The following is a 12,442-nucleotide window of genomic DNA, read 5'->3' as shown; positions in this document are numbered from 1 at the left end:
ATGTTAGGTCACTTCTGTGAAAGAAGGGTCAACATTGTTCCTATTTTTTAGAATAAAAAAATGTTTAAACTTATATGGAAACACAAAAGACCCTGAATAACCAAAACAATCCTGAGAAGGAAAAACAAACCTGGAGGAATCAGGCTCTCTGACTTCAGACTATACTACAAAACTACAGTAATCAAAACAGTTTGGTACTGGCACAAAAACAGAAATATATCAATGGAACAGGACAGAAATGCCAGACATAAACCCATGTACCAATGGTCAATTAATCTACCACAAAAGAGGCAAGAATATACTATGGAGAAAAAGTCTCTTCAATGAGTGGTGTTGGGAAAACTGGACATCTACATGTAAAAGAATGAACTCAAACACTCGTTAACATCATATATTGCTGTTGCTGTTTAGTCACCAAGTCCAACTCTTTGTGACCCCAAGGAGTGTAGCCCACCAGGCTCCTCTATCCATGGGATTTCCTAGGCAAGGAAGTCCCATGAGTTGCCATTTCCTTCTCACGGGGGTCTTCCTGATCCAGGGATCAAAACTGTGCCTCCTGCATTGGCAGGCGGATTCTTTATCACTGAGCACCGGGGAAGCCCAACATCGTACATAAACTCAAAATGGACTAAAAACCTAAACTTGAGACCAGATAATATAAAACTCTTAGAGGAAAACAGGCAAAATACTCTTTGACATAAAGTATAGCAATATCTTTTTGGATCTACCTCATAGAGTAATGAAAATAAGAGCAAAAATAAACAAATGGAATCTAATTAAACTTAAAAATTTTTGCACAGCAAAGGGAAATCAAACAAAATGATAACCCACAGAATGGGAGAAAATATTTGCAAATGAAGTGACCAATAAGGGATTAATCTTCAAAATACATGAACAGCTCATATAGCTGAATATCCAAGAAAACAAAACAAACAATTCAATCAAAAAATAGGCAAGAAATCTAAGTAGACATTTCTCCAAAGACATACAGATGGCCAAGAGGCACATGAGAAGGTGCTCAACATCGCCAATTATGAAAGATGCAAATAAAAAAAAAAACTACAATGAGATATCACCGCACACCAGTCGAGTAGCCATCATCAAAAAGTTTACAGCCAGTCATTTCTGCAGAGAGTGTGGAGAAAAGGGAACCCTCCTACATTGTTGGCGGGAATATAAATTGGTATAACCACTACAGAGAATAGTACAGAAAGAGAGTTACCATATGATCCAGCAATCTCATTCCTGAGCATATATCCACAGAAAACCGTACTTCAAAAAGATACATGCAGCCCAATGTTCACTGCAGCGCCATTTACAATAGTCAAGACATGGAGGCAACCTAAGCGTCCCTCAACAGAGGAAGGGACACACACACAGTGGAATCTCAGCCCTAGGAAGAGGGAAATAATACCATTTACAGCAACATGAATGAGCCTGGAGACTGTCATACTAAGCGAAATAAGTCAGACAGAGAAAGACAAATACCACATGATATCACTTATATGTGGAATCTAAAAAAAGGATACAAATGAACACAACAGACTCACAGACTTCGAAAGCAGACTCATGGTTGTCAAGGTGGAGGGGAGCGATAGACTGAGAGTTCGGGACTGACAGATACTCACTAGTATATACGGAATGAATAGCCCACAGGGACCTACTGTATAGCACAAGGAACTCTACTCAATATTCTGTAATGGAAAAAGAATCTGAAAAAGAATGGATATGCATATATGTACAGCTGAGTAGCTCTGTTGTACACCTGAAACTCACACAATATTGTAAATCAACTATTCTCCAATATAACATAAAAATTAAATATTCTTCCTATTTTCCAGATAAGGAAATTAATTATAGCCCCAAAGACCCTCTAACTTGCACCACTTAGCCAGTAGGGTTGAATCCAGCCTTCCAAGCCCACACAGTGAGGGCATCCTTGAAGAAGATGCTGAAGATGTAAAGACGGAATTAATCATGACAGTAAACACCCGTGAACATGTGATGACCATTTATAATAAGCCAGACTGCATCCTAAGTCCCTTCTATGGATTAACTGAGTTAATAGAACCCCCAGCTCTAATAGTACATACTAATATTACCCTCATTTTTGCATAAGGAAACAGGCACAGAGAAATCAACGAACTCACCCAAGGTGACATAGCTAATAAGTAGCAGTACTAGAATTCAAGCCCAGGCAGTCTAGCCTGGGAGCCTGCCCCTCCACTGGCCTCTCCTGGCTCCCCGGGACGGTGAGGTTGCTGCACTCAGAGAGCTGCTCCTCGCACTGAACTGAAGCGAGCCTCTATCGACCACCTGACTTCGCCTGAATGCAGCCACCTGGAAGAGCAAGGGTTGAGGGACAGCTTCCCCTGCTGGGGACAGCACCCGTCTCATGGCGCCCGGAGCCGTGTCCTTTCTGTGTCTGTGTCCTCCAGCCATTCCCTGTTTCTGGTCCCAGTTTCCACTGTGGTCAATCAGAGTCTGTCTCCCGAAACCACTGTGGCTTACAAGGTCCTGAGGTGAGGTAGATTAAGAGAGAATCCAGGGAGACTATTATTCTATAATATTCTCCCAGTACCTGGGGGGCGGAAGTCTCAAGAGTCAAGACTGCCATAGAGACAGCAACTTTCATAAAGACCTTAGGACTGTTGATATTTTAAACACTTCCCAAGGCCCTTCCACTCCTCCATCCCCATCCCATCCCGCTGCTGTCTGGGCACTGTGCTGTTCACTGTCTGCTCAGCTGAGACCCACAGCCCACTCCTCCTGGCCCTGCTCTGAGGCCCCATGGACTGTGTTACAGGCGCTCTGGTTGTCAGCTGGGTTTGGTCAACAGGGGACGCCCGCAGGCTGACACTGAGTGGAGAGAGGGGCTGTGTCTATGTCTCCCCTGCATGGCCCTGCCCGCCCTTAGTGGCCTTGACTCCTGCTCTGCCACAGCTCCAGCCTGGCCAGTCCTTCCCTTCAGGCCTGGGGTGGCAACACCCTTCGCCACAGTAGGTCTCATGGGTGCCCTGGTCCTACCCATGCTTTTGTACATGCTCCCTTTACACTCACACCCCTTGAACCATGCCATCTTATTTCTGCTAGACCCTGCCCAGGTCAGATGCCCATGTCTGAACCAATCTGGGGGTTTGTGGGTAAGAGAACCTTATCAGGAGACTCCACTTGCTGAATTAACTGCTGCCTTTTGTCCTGGGATGCTAGATCTTGACCTTGAGAGCTCTTGGCATCTTACAGACTTGTCAATATCAGAGGCATCCTAACATAATTAGCAGGAAGGAAGGAAGAAAGAGAACACATTGGGCTGGGGATGATTCTAGCAGTCAGTGGGGAGTGGAACACAGTTTGAAAGAACCTGCCCCTCCAGGTTCATGGATCATCCTAATACCAAACCTCCATACTTATGAACACGAAGCCAATACTTGATCTTTCTGCCTATTACGAAATGCCCCAGAAATGGCCGAGTGGATTCTTCCTTGAATTTGGAAACCGTGCTTGCAATGGTCTGACTTAAAACAAGGCTCACATGACAAGGGCAGTCCCTTCCCAGAGCAGCTGGAGGTGAGGGCAGGGGAGTACAGGAAGGGAGACACACAGGCCGGTGCTGGGCTGCCAGGGGCGACTGGTCTCCGCAGAGAAGCCCCCATTTGGAGGACGCCATGGCGGGTGCCCCCAGCTCCTGCTGTTCATCTGGAGTGGGGCTGCTTCTCCAAGGGGCAGCTCTATGAACTCGGAACTCCAGGGTGAACGTCATCAGGGCCTAACTTACATCACAAAGTTCAGGGGCTCCCCAGGGAGGGGACGGCCAGGGGCCAATGGCATTCTGTGTCCCTGTGTGTGTCTGAGCTCCCATATCCTGGTAACACTCTTCTAGAGACATGCTCATTTTTGTCAGTGACCTTCTCACCCTGTAAGCCCTGAAACTAAGCTCATTAATCCTACTTTGGTCTGACCCCATTCACAGCACCAGGGGGACTATTAGCTCTCTTGTTCTGGACCGGAATCTCCAATGAGGACAGCCCGTGATCAAAGTCACTTGTCTTTTGTGGGAGCCATATGGCTATATTGACCCATATTGAAGTTGCAGTCAGTGGTAACTCCTGTCTCTTTTTCATTTGAAAAGAGAACGAAAGGAGAGGAAATAGTCTCATCAATGGACATTATCCAGGGATCAAGGAGGAAACAATGGGGGTCTGGAGTGAAATGAAGATGAAGCAATGGTGGGCTGCTGGCCGTCTCTAGAGCTTCTTATGAGGAGTGGGTTTCCTGCTCTAGACCACTTCCCTCATTTCTGGTCTTCGTGGCTCTTTGACCTGAGGAAGGCTGCAGGGCTCTGGAATCTGGGGGCTACTGACTGTGGTCCACTCTGGCTCGGCCCACCCCCACCTTTGTGACCTCACTTCCATTTACTTCTCAGGCCTGAGCTAACTGTTTCTTCCTCAGGAGTCTTCTCCCAAATGATCCTAGGCTGTCAGGTCCCTCTGTTCAGCTGCAGCATCAGCAGAGCACCCCGCACATTTTCTTATGAGCACTTATTAGAGTGCCATCTGATTATCTGTGGAATTATGGGGTCAGTGTTACGAGGACAGGCAGCAGGTGAATGCAGTTCACCAGAGCCCAGCACTTAGGCCAGAGGGGACACTGGGTACCCATCTGCTTAATGAATGAATGAATACATTACACATCCAAGGGGCATGTGAGGTCACCGAACTCAACTCTTTCCTTTCTGCCACATCCCTGCAAATGAGAGGCGTCTCTGTGTTCGAAGCCTCTGGAGCTGGGAACTCAGACTCAGGCGTGCAGTTTACTCCACCCTTGGACTCCTCACATGATCAGAAAGCTCTTTATGTTTGCAGAGCCTTTACAGCCATGTTTCCACATTCCTATGGCTTCTTCCTCCTGTCTGCCTCTTTACCACACACCATCATCTCCACAACATCCCACCCAAGACCTACTCCGAATACCACTGTGATCCAAGTTTTCTTCTTGCCCTGGTCCCAGTGAGTCTTGGGAAAGAGGCATGTCACACTGGTTTCAGAGCTCCTTGTGAACGGAATGTGATCCCTGTAACTATCACGAGGCTGCGGGCTCCACAAGGGCAGGGCGCGTGTTGCCCCCGGGCCCTGCTGCATTCTCAGGACCCAGCACAGAGCCTGGCACAGGACAGGCACACACGAGATACCAGATGGGTGGAAACCTGACTGCCAACTTCGCCTGTCTTCAGAGACTCTTTGGGGCTTCCCCGGCGACTCAGCAGTAAAGAATCTGCCTGCAATGCAGGAGACGGTGGGTTTGATCCTTGGGTCAGGAAGATCCCCTGGAGGAGGGCATGACAACCCACTCCAGTATTCTTGCCTGAAGAATTTCATGGACAGAGGAACCTGGCGGGCTAAGTCCATGGGGCCACAAAGAGCTGGACATGACGTAGTGATTGAGCACGCATGCAGAAACTCTTTAGTTACTAGGCCCCGGGGAAGAAAACGGGTTAGTGGCTGCAAAGTGATACGTACGCAGATGACTCGGTTGGGTGACCCGATGCTAGAGCCAGGGGGTGAGATGGAAGTTTCGGATGTCCGCCGATGCTGTGGGAGAGAGGAAGGCAGAGGGTGAGAGGCTGCGCCTGCCGCTTGGGGGGGCGGGGCGATGGGGTGCAGTTCTTTGGGACACATTAGTGGCACTGCTAAAAGCACTCTCTAGCTCTTTCTGCACTACCTCTTTATAGTCTGCCGATTAAACCAACGCCTGACTGGACGAGAGTGGAAATGCACAGGGCCTTACGCGGTTGGACAGAATTTGTTTCTCAAGTATTTTTAACTGGCCTGTTAGATAGTAGTGAGAGTCGCTCAGTTGTGTCCGACTCTTTGCGATCCCATGGACTGGAGCCCACCAGGCTCCTCTGTTTATGGAATTCTCCAAGCAAGAAAAATCTACTCATAAAAACTTGTCATTTTGGCTTATCCTAGTCAATAATGTATTTACTTTAAATGGATAAAACTGGTTAGCCTCATTCTTTAGCAGTTTGTTTATACAAAATGGAAAGGTATGTTAAATGCTGCGTAATTTGCACAATATGCTGATTCTTTTTATAGTGTACCCATGGCAAAATGACATCAACCTAAGTGAGAAACTTAAAAAAATCTTTCTCTGAACAATGGCAATGATGGCTTAATGGCTCCCTTAACAGAAAAGCACTGTGTTCATCTTTGGTGTGCTTAAGAGAGTGGTAGCAAGCGCGGTTAAATAGTAAACAAATTGGAAATCAAGGTTCACTATGTGATTTTAGGCGTCTCGAGTTCCTGATCTGTGCAATGAGGGGCTTGTCTTAAGGACTGCTACATCCCCTTCAGGATCTCTCATCCTACGAGGTAAAGCCACTAGAGAAGCCTGTAAAGCATTCTAAGTTGGGCCCCACGGCACCGCTTCCCAAACGGAGATCACGGACTACTGTGTCTCTGGGGAGATGAATTTAGGAAAAAATTTGATAATACTGAGTCATAGAGTGAGAGAATAAAATGTAAAATTCTATTTCAATCCTCTTGGTTAGATTAAGGAAGAAATCTTAATTTGGTCCTAATACATTTCAATAACAATTGCTAATTCTGTTCCTCAACTCTCTCCCCCACCTTTCTTTTTTAGAAAAAAGAAAGTGCAGGCAACATGATTAGCTAAAATTTCTAGAGTTAGTCTTCTAAAATATTTCATTTTCAATGAATTTATTTTAGGGTTGCCTTCTATTTATAGAAAGCAAAATACTGATTTTCCACTGGGTGATACAAAGTCTCATTTAAAAATAAGTTTGATTAACTAAAAAGGAGTAAGTGATTTCAACAAAAAAAGAAGTACATGATGATATAAATGGTACACAGATACAGCAAAAAGCATCACGTTTGTAGACAGGTAACTGAAATTTGAGAAGTGCCAACAAAGAGAAGGAAATTGTGGAAGAAAAGGACAAATATGTCTTCTTACACCTTAAAAAGGAGAGGCCTTGGAAGAAATTGGGGAAAAAACTCATAGCTCAAAAAAATTTGCATCAATAACCAGCTCTTTCACAAATGGAACAGACGAGATGGCAAAGGGTATAGTTTAACCAGCTGGTCAGAAACTGTACACATGTGTTTTGAGTTGAGATTCCAGCAGGTAACTTTCATAGCGCCCCAAAAGCCGAGTTAATACCGGGGACCAGGGTGGAGAGACACCTTAGAGGTCATCGGGGGCCCCCAACACACACCCCAGGGCTCCCTTCCACAGCATCAAGGACTTGGGAGCCGTGCCCCACCCCTCCTGCAGTCCTAGGATCAAGAACCCAGATTCATGGGCCTTCCTGGTACAGTCATTCAGAGGGACACAGGACCTCAGCTGCTCCAGCATGTGTCTGGGGAGGCCGGCTGTGCTCCTGTCTGGCTGCACGACTTGGGGACAGTCATCACCCTCTTTAAGGCCCTGGTTTTCTCACAAGCAAAGATAAAATTCCTTACCCATCTGCCCTGCGGTGTTAAAACAAATCAGAGGGTGGCTGGTGAAGACGCTTTGCAAACTGTCAACTTCTGTGACAATTTTAACCACTATTATTAATGAATGACCTTAGGCTGGGGAAAAACCACGGCATCTGTGCCTCATAGAGGCCACCATCCTGGCGAGTAATGAGAAGGGTGTAGCCTTGCCCCAGAAACATGAAAAACTCATATTCATACAGTGCTTTACAGTTTTCAAAGTGCTCTCACATCCAATGTCTCAATCCCTTCAAAACCTCCATGAGGTGGATGTTACTGTTAAGGAAATCCAAGAATACAGGCACACGTTTGAAAGCGTGCACACTAAGGCGTGATTCTCTAGCAAAGCGCAGTGCCTCCAACCTGGGACTAGAAGTCTGGTTTGGTATCATCACCACCTTTGCTTACCTTTAACTTCTTCTCTGCCCGGGCTGCCTGCTTGCAGATGGGGTGCCAGACCTCAGAACCTAAGGGACCAGGAAAAAAATAAAAATTTCAGACCTTTCACACCCACCAGAATCCTGGGTTTCTCCCCATGCCCACCTCCATTTACTCCCCTGTCAGCACATGTGCCTGACAGCAGCCAGGAGGACCTCCTGGTTTTCCTGGATCTCAGCTGCAACATCGCTCCAGCCACCCACACACACTCTGCCTGTCCACACCCTGCCCTTCCCCAAGGTCCACATCTCATATGACATCCTGTGAACCTTCTTACCTGGCAGCTGCGAGTGACTTGGCTCTCCTCTGTGATCCATCATTCTTTGTATCATTCCCAGCACATATGGCCTTACAACATAGTAGCTTGTGGATTTATCACCCCAACTAAATTAACAGATCCTTGTGGGTGGGAGCTGAGCTTGCTTCCTTACTGGGTCTCCCACAGCATCCAGCATGGGGCTTTGCTCTCAGCAGAGGCTCTGTACATGTTTGTGGGGTGATGAGATGAGTGGATGATTGGCAGTGAGTGACACAGAGCAGGTGGTCAATAAACATTTGTCGAATGAATGAATGACAGTGGAGGTGAAATAAAGGGACAGCCCGTATGAACTCCAGCCTTCCTCTCTCATCAGAGACTTAGGACAGTCTACCAGAGCTATCACGTTCAAGGGGAGGAGGTGTCATGACGCATATTCTGCTTCAGAGCACAGTCCTGACCTGCTAAATCCTAAGAGACTTCAGACTCCTCAAATTCAGTATATTCGGCTGCCCATGTTTTCTTGTGTGTGTGTGGGGGGGTCCAGTTGGCCAGGCCCCAACCGGACAGGCCTATTTGGAAAGGCATGAGCAACAGGTGGCCAGTCACGTGTTGAGAAGAAGCCCCAAATATCACACATTCCCCAAAGAAAGGACAGGTGTCCTGGATTAGAAGGAAAAATAGGAACATGTTATCCCTCTGGTGCTACTGTTCCTGTAATCAACCCTAAAAGGAAAGGAGCCAGCAAATGGCTAGATTCCTGAGCTCCCAGATGGCATTTGTTTGTCTGACTTTGTTTTTAGAATATCTTTTCCATTACAGTTTGTTGCCTGGAACCACTAGGGCTGGATACTAAGTAAGTGACAGCGGGTAGTGTAAGGTTGAACAGTGAGGTGGAGACAGGAGGGGCCCAAAGTTAGCAGCCCTTCTGGGCTCTGCTCCGTCCCAGTTTCTTCATCTGAGTAATAGTGAGGTGGGCTTTGGAGGGCCTGAGACGTTATTTTCATCTCAAAAATTTGAATGCCAGGGCCAGTTTTGTCACTTGAGGGACAGGGATCTGATTCTTGTTTGCTGATGTTTGCAGGTGTTTGCTTGCTGACGCTAATTGGTTCTGCATGAGTGTATTTCCTCCCAGTGAAAAGTGCAATGGCTCTTGGAACCCAGTAGGGGGACCCTGGGTCTGCAGCTGGAGCCAGCAATCTTAGGGTGTGTCCACTACCAAGTGATGGGTGGGGACCCCAGCTTTGGGAATAATTAGAGAGAGCATTTCCAGGTCCTCTCTGAGTTGCCTCTGAATCTACCAGCAGTTGTTTATTGCAGTGGCTCTGGCAGGAAGCACATGTTACAGGTCATTGTAGGAAATGGATGAGGGGGACACAGATGTCTCAAAAGGTCATGAGATTAAGTGAGAGAGACACAGGGAAGGTAAAGGGTCAGACGGAGGTTCTCACGGGGGGAAGTGAGGCGCAGAGGGAACAGGTCAGACTAGATGATCTCTCCAGGCCACAGACATATCTGTTCTGAAATAAGGCTGAGCCACAACGGGCTTCAGTATTCTCCATACAGGAAAGCAGATTTTCATAAGTAGTGTGTGTGTGTGAAGGGGGAGGGAGGGGCCAAAAGGAAGAAATAAACTGTAAGTAAATAGTTATAATCTTTAAAAATTAAAAAAAAAATAGAAATTTTTAAAAATCAGAAGTTTGGGTTTTGGCAGTATATCATTTAAATTAAAGAGGGAAGGGGGACTTCCCTGGTGGTCCAGGGAGACGCTGTGCTCCTAATGTAGGGGCCCGGGTTTGATTCCTGGTCAGGGAACTAAATACCACATGCCGCAACCAAGACTGGGCACAGCCAAACAAACAAATTTATAATACATATATATATATATATATATATATATATATATATAATATAAATAAAGAGAAGGGATTTGTTGGAGTTAGTGGCAAACTTAGATAAATGAAGGTAAGAAAAGGTGATTTGTTCATAAAGACCTCTGTGAGATTATGGTCTGCATATGTCATCAGTCAATAGCTTTCTTCCTAAAATAGTACCTGATGCAGATGAATGAATGACTGGTTGGAGCCTATCTTTGTATTTTTTTAAAAAAGAGAGACAGACTGATATGTACCCACAGGATACTGGTGACCAGGATGGGGAGGGGCCCCAAAATTAGGCCTTAAAGCAGGGTCTTCTCCATGGAGAAGACGTAACAGAAAGGAGGAAACGACTTTTGAATATTTCAATGCCTCTCCAGGGGAAGAGAGATTAACTTGCTCAGTGAGTCTTACAAAGCAGAACAAGGATTAAGGGCAGGGGAGTGGGAGGTACAAGGTACTGGGTATAAGACAGGATCGAGGTTGTACTGTACAACACAGGGAATATAGACAATATTTCATAACAACTGTAAATGGAAAATAGCCTTTCAAAATCGCATAAAAATGAATTAAAAGACTTTCAAAAATTGAAAAAAAAAGTATTAAGGGCAGAAGTTTCAGGGAAGGAAAATTTAACCTTTAAAGACTGAATGGGTTCACTCAGAGAGTGAGCCTCCTGTTCCTGGCAATATTCAAGCACACATTGGGTGTATAGTTGCTCAGCAGGGACATTTTTGAGGAGACACATCATGTAGTAGTTACCCTAATAGATGTTTATTATCTCTCCAAACCCTTAGAGTTCATGAGCTGAGCCACAGTCAGCTCCCAGTCTTGTTGTCGTTGACTGTATAGAGCTTCTCCATCTTTGGCTGCAAAGAATATAATCAATCTGATTTCGGTGTTGACCATCTGGTGATGTCCATGTGTAGAGTCTTTTCCTGTGTTGTTGGAAGAGGGTGTTTGCTATGACCAGTGCATTTTCTTGGCAAAACTCTATTAGTCTTTGCCCTGCTTCATTCCGCATTCCAAGGCCAAATTTGCCTGTTACTCCAGGTGTTTCTTGACTTCCTACTTTCGCATTCCAATCTCCTATAATGAAAAGGACATCTTTTTTGGGTGTTAGTTTTAAAGATCTTGTGGGTCTTCATAAAACCGTTCAACTTCAGTTTCTTCAGTGTTACTGGTTGGGGCATAGACTTGGATAACTGTGATATTGAATGGTTTACCTTGGAGACAAACAGAGATCATTCTGTCATTTTTGAGAGTGCATCCAAGTACTGCATTTCGGACTCTTTTGTTGACCATGATGGCTACTCCATTTCTTCTGAGGGATTCCTACCCGCAGTAGTAGATGTAATGGTCATCTGAGTTAAATTCACCCATTCCAGTCCATTTTAGTTCGCTGATTCCTAGAATGTCGACGTTCACCCTTGCCATCTCTTGTTTGACCACTTCCAATCTGCCTTGATTCGTGGGCCTGACATTCCAGGTTCCTATGCAATATTGCTCTTTACAGCATTGGATCTTGCTTCTATCAGCAGTCACATCCACAACTGGGTATTGTTTTTGCTTTGGCTCCATCCCTTCATTCTTTCTGGAGTTATTTCTCTACTGATCTCCAGTAGCATATTGGGCACCTAATGACCTGGGGAGTTCCTCTTTTGGTATCCTATCATTTTGCCTTTTCCTACTGTTCATGGGGTTCTCAAGGCAAGAATACTGAAGTGGCTTGCCATTCCCTTCTCCAAAAACCGCTAGAGCATTCAGGTATGACCTAAATCAAATCCCTTATGATTATACAGTGGAAGTGAGAAATAGATTTAAGGTTCTAGATCTGATAGATAGAGTGCCTGATGAACTATGGAATGAGGTTCGTGACATTGTACAGGAGACAGGGATCAAGACCATCCCCATGGAAAAGAAACGCAAAAAAGCAAAATGGCTGTCTGGGGAGGCCTTACAAATAGCTGTGAAAAGAAGAGAGGTGAAAAGCAAAGGAGAAAAGATATAAGCATCTGAATGCAGAGTTCCAAAGAATAGCAAGAAGAGATAAGAAAGCCTTCTTCAGTGATCAATGCAAAGAAATAGAGGAAAACAACAGAATGGGAAAGACTAGAGATCTCTTCAGGAAAATTAGAGATACCAAGGGAACATTTCATGCAAAGATGTGCTCGATAAAGGACAGAAATGGTCTGGACCTAACAGAAGCAGGAGAGATTAAGAAGAGGTGGCAAGAATACAGGGAAAACTGTACAAAAAAGATCTTCACGACTCAGATAATCATGATGATGTGATCACTAATCTAGAGCCAGACATCTTGGAATGTGAAGTCAAGTGGGCCTTAGAAAGCATCACTACGAAAAAAGCTAGTG

At 45.5% G+C, this 12,442-nt stretch overlaps 1 protein-coding gene across 1 annotated transcript in view; it reads right to left on the bottom strand.

Annotated features, from left to right (window-relative positions):
• Positions 1–12,442, bottom strand: part of ABLIM3 (actin binding LIM protein family member 3) — an 87,328-nt gene that overhangs the window by 25,864 nt on the left and 49,022 nt on the right. The window contains exons 7-8 of the mRNA XM_052643546.1: positions 7,908–7,966; positions 5,517–5,588 (exon numbers count right to left, since the gene is read on the bottom strand). Coding sequence (XP_052499506.1) covers positions 5,517–5,588; positions 7,908–7,966 — 131 coding nt within the window. The remainder of the gene's footprint in view (positions 1–5,516; positions 5,589–7,907; positions 7,967–12,442) is intronic.

The sequence above is a fragment of the Budorcas taxicolor genome, chromosome 7 (genome assembly GCF_023091745.1).
Source record: "Budorcas taxicolor isolate Tak-1 chromosome 7, Takin1.1, whole genome shotgun sequence".
Classification (NCBI taxonomy): domain Eukaryota; kingdom Metazoa; phylum Chordata; class Mammalia; order Artiodactyla; family Bovidae; genus Budorcas; species Budorcas taxicolor.
This window is presented reverse-complemented; position numbering and strand designations above follow the sequence as displayed.